Below are 14,933 nucleotides of genomic sequence, written 5' to 3' on the forward strand. Positions count from 1 at the left end.
GCATTGCCAAAATTTCATTACTCTACAATAATTTTTCTGGGTGTTGTGATTTTTTTTTCCACCAGTGTATATTGCTTCAAATTCTTTCAATTTTATTATAATTAGATAGAAAATAAATGATTTTAGAAAAGGGAATTAGTAGGAAGTTTTAACAAACTTATCATAATGAAGTTAAGAAATTTTATTTACTGTTATCTTCTCATTTTACTTATAGCACACGAGTATTTTTTTTTTCTTTCTAAATTAACGAATCATATGAAATTAGCGGAAATATTATTGTATAACTGCTATTATTTCAAATAGGATAGGAAACTGCTATTCTGTAAAGATTCTCTACCCTTTTGAGAATGTTTATCAAAGCAGCGCAATTTTTGTCTTTCGCATTTGAAGCCATGCTCTGCATGACACCCAGTTTACACGAAGTTATATATATATATATATATATATATATAAATGTGAAATTTTCTATTGATTTTTTTTTTTTTATTAAAGCACACTATACTAAAAGTATATAATTAAAACATTCACATTTCAAAAAAATCTAGGTACCAGAACTATGGTTCATGCATGCGCTGGAGTTGTTCTACATCAGTGGTTTCCAACTGGAAGCCTTTTTTTGTGGCCCGCGAACTAAAATATATTAATTGTCATTTTTTTACTGACAATTTTCGTAAAAAATCTATATGGGTTTTAAATACCTTTCTCGTTAATAAAAGTAATAATTTCTTCGTCTCTGTGAAATTTATCATACCAACGGTGCAAAAAAAATTATTTCTCAGGTTTTGCATCCAAGAAAATATTTATTCAAGTACAAAAATAATCGTGTATGTTGCATACCAACCTTTTTAAAGTTTTATATCTTAACAATTAGATATCTGTTGCACATTAATTGTTTGATACATGGGTGCACATTAAAGTTATTGCAGCCCGAATTTTTTATTATGCAATTAAATATTTTTTAAAAACCTACTTTTTATTTTAATTTGTAATTCAATACTTTTGTTTTGTACAACTTGGTAAAAATCTGACAGTAATATTTAATGTTACTTCAAGCATAAAAGAGTCCTACATAAAATTTTGATAAAGTTGCGGCTCGCCATTTGAGTTGTGTTTTTAATTGTGGCTCCCGGCCTCATGTAAGTTGGAAACCCCTGTTCTACATGTTCTCTGAAATTATGAGTGTTTGGAGAAGAGCTACCTAGCAAATGTATACCAGATAGTCGAACTTACTACTTAAATGGCACTTTTAACCTTAAAAAACATCAGTACAGGGTTGGTAAACTGGGCAATGGCACTCACATTGCTTAATTAATTAACAGTTATTATTGTTGTTTAGTATTTTTGGGGTTTAATTTGGAGAAAATAATTTAACCTTTGCCGACGGCCCCTTTTAATGGAAGGATTCTAATATAATTTATATTTGTGAGGTGATATTTTAAAACCTTAATTGGTAACCTGCGAAAGTATCTCAAGAATGGGGGGGGGGCTCTCTCCCCTCCCTGTATATGTGTGTGTATATATATTTAATATATATATTTCTCTTTTAACGGCATTTATTTTTATTCCGGTTACTGTGACTTATGAAACCAAGAATTTTCCCATCCGGCTGAAATAGGGACGTATATTTACTTTGCAGGAGAATGAATAAGGGATTATTTGGTAGCAGTTTTCACCAAGGAAATGTTAAAGCTCACTTGAATCAGAGACATTTTTTTCTTAAATTCAGGCAAAAATAAATTATCTGTTTGTTTGTTTTTTTAAATTTTTATTGTAAATTAAATTACAGGAATATTGAGTGAAAAATAGTAATTTTAGAAGGAACTGTGTCACTTTTTATTAAAAGTGAAGGGGCTAAAGCCCCTTTTGACCCCTTGTTGTTTGGTCCCTGGTTCCCTTAACTTTCAAATTCGCTCAAATTCCAGGAATAAAAAATAAATTATAAAAAAATGTGAACATAATAATTGAAAGAGCAACACATTCCAACACCATAATATTTAATTAATATAAACAACAACAAGCAACTATGCTGCATAATGGACAACAAAAATGCTGCTATTTACAGCTGCAATAGTATTTACAAATTAATACAAAATCATTTACATGATAATGATTGAAGAATATTTTCAAACAGTGATTTAAAGGTTAACCAGTTACATTCTAATGACTTGATAGTTAATCTATTTCATTTGCTCATTAAATTAAGAGTCAAAACTAGAGATTGATGAAATGATGAACAATAATTATATTCATGATGATAAAAAAAAAAAATTAAAAAAATCAACATTCATAACACTTAATGTACACATGTTTGAATTACATCTACTTTATCCAATTATTTCTCCTTTAAACTTAACTAAATAACAAAAGACACTCAACAATAAAAATATTTAAAACAATAACATTATATCCCTAAGTTTTCAAACTTTAATAAATCTCAAACCTTCAAATAAATAAAAGTTTAAAAAGTGTTTTTCAATCATTTTTTTTAACGAAATGCAATTCTTCTCCAATTAAAATTTTATTTCATCGCAACGAAAATGTAGCTTTAATTTCATAAGCAGCTTAATTCACTAACATACACAAAGAAATTTTTTATTTTATTTTAAGTTATAATAACTACAAATTATTCGAATAAGATGAATAAAAAACAAATAAGATCAGGAAGAATTTAATATATTACTATATGAAAAGCCAAAATATATTGCAGATAAAGCAAATCACTGAATAACAAATAGAAGAAAAATAACAAAATAAATTTGATTTTGAAAAGATATACCGAAGTTTTATGATAAATTTAAAGCAGAGTTAACAAAATTAATATTTTTCAATACCTCTGGCATAAGTAAATAGATAATTTATCAAAAAGACTGTATTGCTTAAATTTAGGAACACAAAGAAAATCAAAAAACTTTCTAATCACTAATAATAAATAAACGAAAAAAGGAATATAATAAGCAAAAGTTATTAATAAAATAAAATTCATTTTAAGTGGATTCATTAATGGGCAAGTTTAACATATTTAAGAGCTAAAGGAAAAATTTGTTGTAGATTTGCATAAATTCAGAATTTCCGTCAGAGGTTACAAATTTTACATCCCTGAACTTAACAAATTCAAAATCAGGTTCTGATAGTGTATTCAAAAAAAATAAACAAAAAAATCATTAGATTAAAAATTTTAAAACTGTTTCAGTTAAGTTACAAGAAAATTTTATATTGAACCCCAATTTTGAAATAGTAATGGATTGAAATTGTGAAGCAAGAGGATCCTAAAATGTAAGTTAATAAAAATAGTAAAACAGCGCTACGCAAACTTTAAAATTTAAAGAACAAATTATAAAATTTAAACATGCATACTATACACCTGCATACTACTTAAAAAATATGTTTTTTGATTGGATTATAAGAACGTTCAATAAATTTTATCTATTAATTTTTGAAAATAAAATGTATAATAAATTGGAAATACTAAAATCAAGACTTGAAATCACACAAGAGCTTAATTAATATATGTTATAGATAATCATATATGATCAACACAAAATTGTAAATAAACTTGTATATTAGAGATGGCTAAAATTTTATTAACATATATATGGATTTGTTACAGTATAGTATATATTTATATCCTTATTTTACTTCAAGTATACAAGGTAAGAGTTAAAACGTGCAATTCAATTGTGTTATAAAAAAAACCCCACTTATCTGCATTTTTCTTTTAAAATGTTCTTTACTAATGATAAAACAATGTAAAAATGAAATGAAATAAAAACTAAATAATTTTCAAAACTTATACTGTATTTCTGCTACAAATCATAAATTGGAAATAAAATTGACTCTTTTAACCTAGGGAACCAGTTTCTAGGCAATATTTCATACTTTTTAAAGACGTAGTATAAAGTTACAATTGCAATTCCATTTAATTATTGAAGACTTGTTTTTGCTTAGGCTGTTTTATTAAAAATGGACCTAACTAATAACAAAAAGAAATAAAAAGGCTTTTTGTTGCATTTTACTAATGTATTATGTAACAAGATTAATTTTCAAATTAGCAATATGTAAATCAACAGATTCACTTACATTTTTATTAATAAAATTGTTGTTTAATGATCTACTCTTCTGTTACACTTCAGCTGATAAAGAATGATGATTAGCATGTCTTTTTTAATTATTTCAGTTTTACAAAAGTAGAAATTATTACTAAGTTGGTACTATAGATATTTGTATAAGATTCGTTTTTGTACTGCACCAGAAATTAACTATTTTGTTCCATATATAATTATAAGGTGTTGTAGACATTTATATGATATTTATTGTACTATACCAGAAGATAACTTTTTTGATCCCTCTATAGTTAAAAGACGTCACAGATATTTCTATTTAATATTTTTTGTACTGAACTAGAAAGTAACTATTTGATCCATCTCTAGATGAAAGGTGCCAACTTCTTATTGCACAAGTTTCTTATTCATGTTTTATCTATTTTACCAGATATCCTTTTATGTCAAATAAATTCTTGAATAGAAAATTGTTAAAGGTAAAAATATGTTCTAAACTTAGTCTACGAACATTTGACCTTTAAATCACTTTTTGATAAAACTTATGCATGCACATAAACTGGCCACACATAATTTACAAGGAAGATTGGGGAGTAAAACATATTATGGAAGACGGGACATATGGGTAAAAAACTATAGTTTAAAAAGCATTTCCTCAAATATTACATCTATTCTATGTATAAAACTGGACAACGAACAGACATCAGAATTATTTTGCACTTGATAACATTGAAATAGTAATATTACAGAATTTACTTATACAAAACAAATCACATTTCTTTACATAGTTTTTGACACTAAAATTGTTTAATGCAACAGATACTACAATCGAGAAAATATAACAATACTGTTATAAAATTCAATACTTCAAACAATTTTCTAAAACTTTTCAGGGATGTTTAATAAGTGTTGTGCAGTATCCCTTTATTTATTTCAAATTAATAAATTAGTATACATTTCTGCTGCATATTATAAAATCCTGATTACATTGAATGAAAATTAGGGAGGAAAAAAAAATTTCTAAATTTAAACTAATTAAAAGAGCTACTCTAAACCCTAATTTATATAAAAGGTAAAAACATTAAACAAATCAAATTCAAGAAAAATTAAAGAAACATTTAAACTCTCTTTTTTATTTAACCAAAGGATAATTAAAACCTAAATAACAATAACATTATTTGTATTAATAGTAAGTTAGTGATGACTTTTAACATTAATTTACTAGTAACATTTTTTGATAAATTAAAACTAACATTTTAAATGCTAACTTTACAGGAATCATAAAATGTATAACATGACAGTTTTCAAACCAAATCTTATAAGAATCATAAAATGAGGCAGCTGAAAACATCTAAACAAAATTTTCTTAAAAAATATTAATTTACTTTTGACTTGAAAGTAAATAATAGTATTCTCCAAATAAAAATACTTACATGTCATAAGCAGTAATATAAATTTTCATTAAAAAAAGTTAATATTAAAGTTATAAGATTTATTAATAAATAATTTTACATAATATAATAAATAAAATAGTAAAAAAAAAAAAAAAAAAAAAAAAAAAAAAAACAGAAATCATATTTTTGACTAAAATATTTTTGTTTAATAAAAACAAATAATCAAGATTTTATAGTTTCCAAGCAGAAATTAATTACAGTTCTTAACAGTTATTAATTCAATTATCATTCTGATTAAAAAAAACATAGAAGTTAAAATTTAACATTGCATAATAATTCAAAGAAAAACTTTTTAAAACACACTTAGATTTACATTTTAGCTTTTTTTTTTTGTGAGAAGTACACAAAAGCTCTAAAAATATATTTCAAAATATACAATGTTTATACTTGTAAAAAAGATACAAAAATTTTGTCGGTTCAGGTACTACAAGTATTTTTTTTTCCTTATGCTACTTAGAGTGTTTGATAAAAGCCAGAGGTAAAACACAAGCTTTTTTAAAGTAGATGATGATTTATATTTTGATTTGAATGATTGACAGTACATTTGATATGAAGTTCAAATAGAAAAACAAAATCGATATAAGATCATTAAAATACAGACCTTGCAAACGCCATAAAGAGGCATTTAAATTAACTTTATCAACTATTTTATAAACAACTTCAAGTTATTTATTACATTTACTGCTTCATTTAAAATCTTACTTCAAATATTTTTTAATTAACAAATATAGTAACTGATGTTATAGTAACTTTAGGAATAATTTATAACTAAGGTGAATTTATGGTATTGTTAAATTGTAGAACTCTAGATTCACAATTTCTTTTACAGAACACGATAAAATTAGTCTAAAATTTTCATAACTCATTAATTTTTGCTGTAGAATAATTTGGGGCCTAAAAAAAAGTTATGTCTTACTTTGTTCAAAAACAAAAAATTAAAAACAGATTTGAAAATTAGCCATTTATTTAATGTGAAATCACAATTTTTACTTTCAAACAGAAATTTTTAGCATGACAAATAACTTGTAGTATTACAAACTTGGAAATAATTTGTTAAAATGCTTTGATAAGTCATATTTCATTATACAGATAAGCTTTAACTCAAAGAATGATAACATTACCATAAGTATTTTTTTTTTATTATTATTATTATTTTTGAGGTCTTGACACTTTTATTTATGATTTCACATTAAATAAATTTTTATACCCTTTAATTTTTTTTTTATGATTTATTCATAGCTGAAAAATAAACAAAAATAAATAAAATAAAAATTTACTCTAACCAAGGTGGTAGCCATTTCTTATATCTCTTTACAATAAAGGATATGTATATCAGTGTATATATCCTTTATTGTGAAGGTGTGCTTCATTGTAAAAGGGATAACTACAGGGGGAACATCAATACTGCCCTGCACTGCATTGGAAATTAAAGGATATGTATGTAGACATATGAATTGAAATTTATTTGATTTATTTCAAACTTACCAAGTTTTGGATGAGAAGCTTTGTGTCATCTATACTGTTGAATTTTGTATAAAAGAATTGTTTATCACTTACGATATCTAAGGGAAAGCTAAAACTTGTAACTTGGAAGATAAAACTAGTGTGATTAATGATGCAGATAAAAAAAACAACAATGAAGAAGAAACAGATAGCATTTAGGTAAAGAACTCTCTGTTGAAACAATCCAATTAATGATGTAGATAGAAATCCAATCATGAAGAAGAAATAGATAGCATTTAATTATTGAATCCCCCCAAATATATATTGGTCATATTGAAAAAAATTTTAAAAAAAAGTATTTTTAAAGGAAGGGATATGTGTTTCTGAACCTACTGTCAAAAGGACAATTATTATTTGTTAGTCAAAAACAGTAAGAAATTTTTTTGCTGGTTTTATTAGATTCAAGTTTATTTCCAATTAGCAACAGAACTTTAAAATGTGGTAAAGTAAACTCTCTCAAATTATTCTTCCTTTATTTGTTCGACAGTACGGGGCATGCCCCAGCCTTCTCACTAAGCTTTTTCCAGGCTAGTTAATTTCAAACTTTACAGCTGACATGAAATAGGGAAATAAATAATTATTTTACACAAATAGTCTATAAATTGTGCATAATGTGGAATCTGATTTTTCTGTATTTAAAATAGAAAGTGTGAATCTAGAATGTGCTTACATTAAATTTTATTGAAACTACAGCATTAACTTTGTATTAAAGTTAGAAATTCTGTAAAGAAATTGTTATTAAATTTCGTAAAGAAAAATATTTAAATATTAGTTCAAGGCAATAAAAACAACTGTTAACAATATAACATTAAAACATGTAAAACAATTTTTAATTTTTTTTTAATGTACTATTAAGTAAAGGATAAATTTACATTAATTATAATGTTGGTATTTTGGCAATATTTCTCTCAAGAAGAACTTTAGTAATCTAAAATTTAAAACAGCTAGGTATGCAGTTTAACATTCACTAAGAACAAGAACAACTTTGAGAAACATATAAATTGGAACATGCATGAAGTTCCTACTAATCAGTAATATTTCTTTCTTTTTTTATCACAGGAAGAATAAAAATATTTAAAACATCACAAAGACACATAATAGAAATCAAACTATCGATTAATTTTTAAAAAGAAATTGCAAACAATCTTTAATTCATTTCCCTTATGCTCCGTATTTTGTTACAAAAAAAAAAAAAATTGAAAAACAAATTAGCATTTATTGAAATTTACTTGAATAATTTTTATTACTAAAAGAGTTTCTCAAAAATGTTAATTTTAATTGTTAATTTACAATTAAAAACTATTTATGAATAGATAAAAAGTTATTTAAAAAAAAAAATTTTTCACCACAAACTTCGAAAAAAATGATTCACATATTATGCTTTTTTTTTTTTTTTTTTTTACAAAAACAAACACACTAATAAATAAAATAATATTTTTAAGAATTAATGAATGAGTAACAGTACTTAACAGAATATTTAAAATTAACAAGGACATTTTTAAACTTATTCTTCAGCAACACTTAAGTATTCATGAATTGATCACAAAAAAAGAAAACTTTAAAATTTCGCTTGAAAAGCAAGAATATTGCACAGCTGTCTACATTTCAAGATGAAAATGTGAACAGATTTATGAGCAATTTTAAAATGCTTTCATGCATATTATGTTTAAAAAAAATAGTAATGCCAAATAGAGAAAAAGATAGGCAGATTCAATTTATTATTGATGAACTCAATATTATAAATATCAAAACCTGTCTGATTGCTACGGAAACCTGAGAGAAGTTTAACGATATAATTGGATATAAATTAAAAGATAATCAGACAAATGGAATTGGAAAGATATATATAAAAGATAATCAGAAACACCTTCAGATTTCTTCTGGCAAACATATTAATTTTGATAGTTTCAACTCTAGCAATCATTTCTTAAATTTTGATAATATTTTCCTATATTACACAATTAATAAATCCATCCTGATCATAAATTCAAATTTAAGTGCTTAGTTTTCTCATCTAACAATTGAATTTTGTATTTTCTCTTTTATCCAAAGATTTTCATTACAAAATTAAAAATAAAATAAATAAAAAAATTTCATTTTCAGTCAGGCTAAACAAAGTTAGGTTAAGTCTAAGTTTCTAAAGAAAAGTTAAACAAATATTTAGCATTGATTAAGTATTACTTATAAGTTGTTAAAAATAATACAATTATATCTACAAAAATGAGATAATTAAGATTCTTTATATTTTTATTTGAAATCATGGCACAAAAAATTTATTAACATATAACTTCTGTCTTACTCATTTTTACTCATAAGAATATGACTTATCCAAAATCTAGTCCGGTTTATCCTATAGACTTTACATAGTTATGGAATTTTCAATATTAGTAGCCTGTTGCTTGTTTGTTACAGAAAAAAAGATAAGGTCAAAGAGCAATCAATTCACAATTACTTTTATTTAATTTCTGAAGTCTTTGCATGCAAAACAGATTCATAACTAAATGTTTACATTTTTGATTTCTATTAATAAATAAAACGCAAAAATATATATTTAAAAAAACTCAACAATGAAATAACTTTGTAAAAATGTGAAAACATACACAAGAACATTTAACTGATAACAACTCTGCTCACTTGACATATTTAGAATTCCACATAGGGATTAAAATGACATTAAAATTTCAACTTGGAATTTGACTTTTATTAAGAATTGAAAAACTTAAAAAGCTATTAGTAGAACCTGTCCATAAAACGATTAAAATTGTGCGTTCTACTTTTGGCATCGGCCATAACAACATCCAACAACATTTTAAACTTTGGCGATGCACATAAGACTGGCAAACAGTTCTCATATAATATGCATACCATAATATGGTAGATTGTACACTTTTAAATCAGAATTACATACAACCAAGACTAATAGCACCCAAACCATTCCAGACATGGAACTGGGTGTATGAAAAATTAACTTGGTAGAGGGTTTTCTTTGTCATCAGCAGTTCCTGCATTTTCTAGGAAGAAAAAAACAATGGTGGGAATTAATGAATATATTAAAATTTTATTATAATTTAAATTTGCTTCACTTAGAAAATTGTTTTCCTGATTAATCGGTCAAATGTGAAGAAAGTTCCACCCTCACTCCCATATATTAAGAACACATGATACACATCTTAAGACAAATGATTAAAGCAAAACAAAAATAATAATAATAATAATAGTACAGTATAAATACTTATTGTTTATTTATAAACTAAATTATTACAGGATAGATTCAAAGTATAGAGTTTTTTAAGTTTTAGTTTTACACATACATGGAAAAATAAGAGAAAGTTGGTATCAGATGATGGCTTTATCATTTCAACCACCTCCTAAGATGTGTTTTATTTAGAACAAGTTACAACAATTTTCATTTTTTTTACCTGGCCGAATTGTCACGAGTTGGACAGATGGGAATCTTCTGTATTTTTAAATTGATAAAATTTTCAATAGGCTACCAGGAGCTTTAATATTGGGTCCTGAAGTTCTATACAATAATTTTGTTCAAAATATCTGAAGATTTTTGGAATTAGAAAAAATAATGCATATATCATAAAAATTTCTTTTTGTATTGTAATTAAAAGATAATTACAACAACTTTCATTCTGCTCAATTAATATTTTACAATCATCTATACAGTCAACATTCTATAAGTACAAACAGTCACTATAGCAACCATACCATTATAACAACCAATAAAGTGCCGGTTTGCTATTCCATAGACGGAATGTTAATTTAACACCTATTAGCCAGCCAGAGAGAGTGACTGAGGCAGTCACTTTAAGCCCAACGCATGGAAAGTCCAATTGACTGTAATCAAAATTTCGGAGATTCATTTTTCAGTAATTTATATTATTTTAGAAAAGAACTTTTTTAAGTTTTTTTCAGGTTTAAATAAATTTCTTTAATTTATGAGTTAAATATGACTGTAAAATTTCAGGATTTCATCTATAACACTAGAAGGATCCGCAATCAGTGATATCCAATGCAGAATTCTATCTTTTTTTTTTAAATATTATGTTTGGTATTAAAAATTTAAAAACGTTGTTTAAGATTTTATTTATTAAAACAGATACAGTAATTTAAAACCTAAGCAGGACTTTTGAGGGCAGTGCTCTCCACATAACTATTCTTAGAAACAAAAATTAAGAAATAAAATTTAAACATTTTCACGGGATTCATAAAGTGGGGCTCTTAAACTCGAACTTTTTACTTCAAAAAACCCTGTGCCTGATATATCATTCGATGATAAGATTTAAAAATAAATTAAAATTAATTATAATAGAAAAAAAAACATCCAGAATCATCACAATACTGCATGAAGTCCCAATGCATTTACAATCGGTGAAAACATCTTTTCAGAGGGTACAATAAATTTATCAATCATAATTTTTTTCGTTTGTAATTTTATTCACTCTTTTTGAGAAATATTAGTCCACTTGGGTGGTTTATTTTCATGTTTAAATAAGGTGTCTTTGTAGTAGTCTTCGCATATGTTATTGATTGATGGCTGCAATGAATCAGTATAGTAATTTTAATATATTTTTCATTCAAGTATTACTTTAAAGGGTACTTTTAAACACATATTAGCACAAAATTAACATTACGAATATTACTATGTTAGTTACCTGATTTTCATTAAAGTAAAGCATTGCTTTGTTAAAAGTAGTCTAGCATTTTTTAGCTTTGAGTAAAAATTTATCATTTTTTTCTACACTCACAATATAAGCACCTCAAAATTTACTATCTGTTTCTTTATATTGGGCACAGATATAGTAACACATAGTTACTAAGAATTTTTCTTGTTTGAAATATTAAGAGAAAAAAATATTTTATGAAAATACAAATTTAATTATCTCTAAACCACAAAAATAGGAGTCTACAAGGACTTCATCTGTAAAACATTACAAGATTTATGGCAATTTATTGAGGCTACTTACCATAGATTGCACCAATTATTTTAATTGCACTATTCTGTTGTCTGTAAAGTTGAGACTAATGGATTGTTTTGATGAGTTACTTGATGAGCCACAAGGGATGATGAGGACGTGAAGCCAGCATCACATATTTCACACACAAAAGGTCGAGGCTGAGCATGTGACAACAAGTGCTATTTAAAAAAAAATAATAATAATAATTAAATTTACATAAATATACAAAAATTATTTCACAGAAAAGAGTTCACATTCACATACAGTCTATGATCTTTAGAACAACCTCCAATTACAACAACCCTTCCATTATAATGACACATACACAAAAGTCAGTTTCTTATTCAATAAGCGCAATATGTCCATTACAACAACTGAACCAAATGATTTATTCCAATAGCACAGTTAGAACATTTTTCTGGATGGGGATTTACAATTGATAGTTAATACAGGATAATTTCAATTATTTATTTGTCAAATGCCAGTTACATTAGCCGTTAGGCCATTAAACTTCTTGCTTGTCAATAGCGATAATTTCAATTAAAACTACTTTTAATTTTATATTTACAATTTCCCTAAAAAAGATTACTAAGTATCACTTTTAACTAATCTTAATGTATTTAGTATTTTTTTTTTCCAATTAAAATTTGAATTCTTATCTTACTTTTGAATTGCTCACAAATGACTAAACTGTTTTAATTTTTGGATTATTATTTTTTCTTTTTTTTTTATCAGCTTCATTCTTTTCTATTTTTCTTACCAAAGAGCTATGTATTTTAGGATAATTGGAAAAATTGCACTCTTTTTAAGTCATTGTCAATCAGTTCCTAATTGGAGATACTGTAGCCTCTTGATACACAAAGATTGAAGCAATAAACAATAGAAATATTTGCGCTTTTTTTTATAAATATAATACAGAGTATCCCAAAAGGTCGTTTACAAACTTAACATGCTGGTCTGTCATATCATGATGAACAAGATTTACATAGGAACTTGTGTCCGAAAATTAAAACTGCGACAGCTAGAGGGCGATAATTGCACGAAAACGGGAGAGTGGGAAAAACAATTATTTCAGGCGTGGACGTTGAAGGAGAAGGATGAATGAGTTTAGTAACGCAGAAATGGCCGACATGCATTACGTATACGGCGCCGCTGATGGAAATGGACGAGCCGCGGCACGGTCAGCCAAGTCAAAGAAGTCTCCGAGAAGGCGAACGTGTCTTGGGTGTAGCTCGTTCCACCATAATGCGCATACTGCACGATGACATGCAACACCCTTACCACTTCCGAAAAGTACAGGCATTGTGCGCTGACGATTATCCCAAACGCATTGCATTCTCACGCTGGTATTTGCAACAGCGGGTCGCACAGCCAGATTTTCCATCATGGATTTTGTTTTCTGATGAATCCTGCTTTACACGGTATGGTGTTGTGAACCTGCACAACATGCACGTATGGGTGCATGAAAACCCAAGATGTACACGTGCCCATGCACATCAACAACGTTTCAGCGTAAACGTTTGGGCTGGTATTATCGGTGACATGTTGATTGGCCCTTACCTTCTACCTGAACGCCTCGACGGAAATACCTATTGCATTTTTTTAGAAAGAGTTTTGCCGGATCTGATGGGTGACATTCCAGCCGCTACACACCGAAACCTCTGGTTTCAGCATGATGGAGCGCCTCGCCTGCCCACTTTAGCTACGCTCTTCGAGAATACCTTGATAGGATTTATCCTAATCGCTGGATCGGTAGAGGCGGACCAGTCCCATGGCCGCTGCGATCCCCCCGACCTGACTCCCCTGGATTTCTACCTGTGCGGACACATGAAGTCCATAGTGTACGAGACACCTGTAACATCAGACATGGATCTTATCGCCAGGATCCAAAAGCGGCAGCACATGTCCGTGACACTCCTGGCCAATTTGAACGGGTTCGTGAATCCATGCGCCGTCGCTGTGAAACGTGCATTGTGGCGAATGGAAGGAATTTTGAGCATTTGCTGTGATGTAATGATGTTTTATAATAAAAATCATATTAACACCGCTATCGATATCATTTTTTTTCTCCTCATCCAAACCTGCACTTATCTCCCTCTAGCGGTCTCAGTTTTAATTTTCGGACACAAATTCCTATGTAAATCTTGTTCATCATGATATGACAGACCAGCATGTTCAGTTTGTAAACGATCTTTTGGGACACCCTGTATATACTGAAAAGACTGACGAAGAAAACTTTTGCATTTACTTGTTATTCTGTTTGTTTTTCATTGATATTATTTTATCACATTTCTTATAAACATGAGGATAGCTTCTTATAAATCAAAATCTCTTCCTGATCGATTGGCAGATGATTTAACTCTTGAAGTTGAGGATGATTTGTGGAGAGGTTATAATTCCCCAAAATCACATCTCGGCTATGTTACTAGTTCATTTTAACAAAGCAAAGAATAAAATATGGGGATTATTTTTGGGCTTGATTACAGACCTAACTGTATAAGGATTTATTCAATTTCTTTTACCATTGATAAAAATTCAACTTAAATTAAACATAAATTTTTTATGTAATTTTTATGAACTATTTGCAAATTTTTATATAAAGGAGTGTCGGGTACCCCCGCCCACTGTCAATTTCATATTTAAAGAACATTTTCTCAAGTCAATGGGCCATTCAACATTAATTGTTACATTAAAAAAAGATTATTTTCAAAGTTTCAAGCATTTATGCAACTGGTAACATGGTAAACAATAGTTTTGAAAATATGTTGAATACAGTAGTCATGAAATTAAGAAAATCGGTTGAATTTTGTGATAAAAATTATAAATGAAGTTTATCTATTATCAATACATTGGTCATTTTCATTTACACCTGAAAAAACAGTCAAAAAACATAATTTTTGTAACTGGGCGGGACTACCCGACACATTTTGAAAAGAGCTGAAAAACATGTTTTT

General features: G+C 27.4%; 1 protein-coding gene across 1 annotated transcript in view; it reads right to left on the bottom strand.

The window, feature by feature from the left end:
- Positions 1-11,994: 11,994 nt before the first annotated feature.
- The window catches only part of shn (zinc finger protein schnurri), a 69,953-nt gene continuing 67,014 nt past the window's right edge, over positions 11,995-14,933 (bottom strand). The window contains 2 exon segments of the mRNA XM_087163936.1: positions 11,995-12,035; positions 12,038-12,158. Of these exon segments, the coding sequence (XP_087020062.1) occupies positions 12,004-12,035; positions 12,038-12,158 (153 nt within the window). The 3' untranslated portion in view covers positions 11,995-12,003.

The sequence above is a fragment of the Parasteatoda tepidariorum genome, chromosome 5, assembly GCF_982258835.1.
Source record: "Parasteatoda tepidariorum strain Cologne lab strain chromosome 5, Ptep-v5.0, whole genome shotgun sequence".
Taxonomy (NCBI): domain Eukaryota; kingdom Metazoa; phylum Arthropoda; class Arachnida; order Araneae; family Theridiidae; genus Parasteatoda; species Parasteatoda tepidariorum.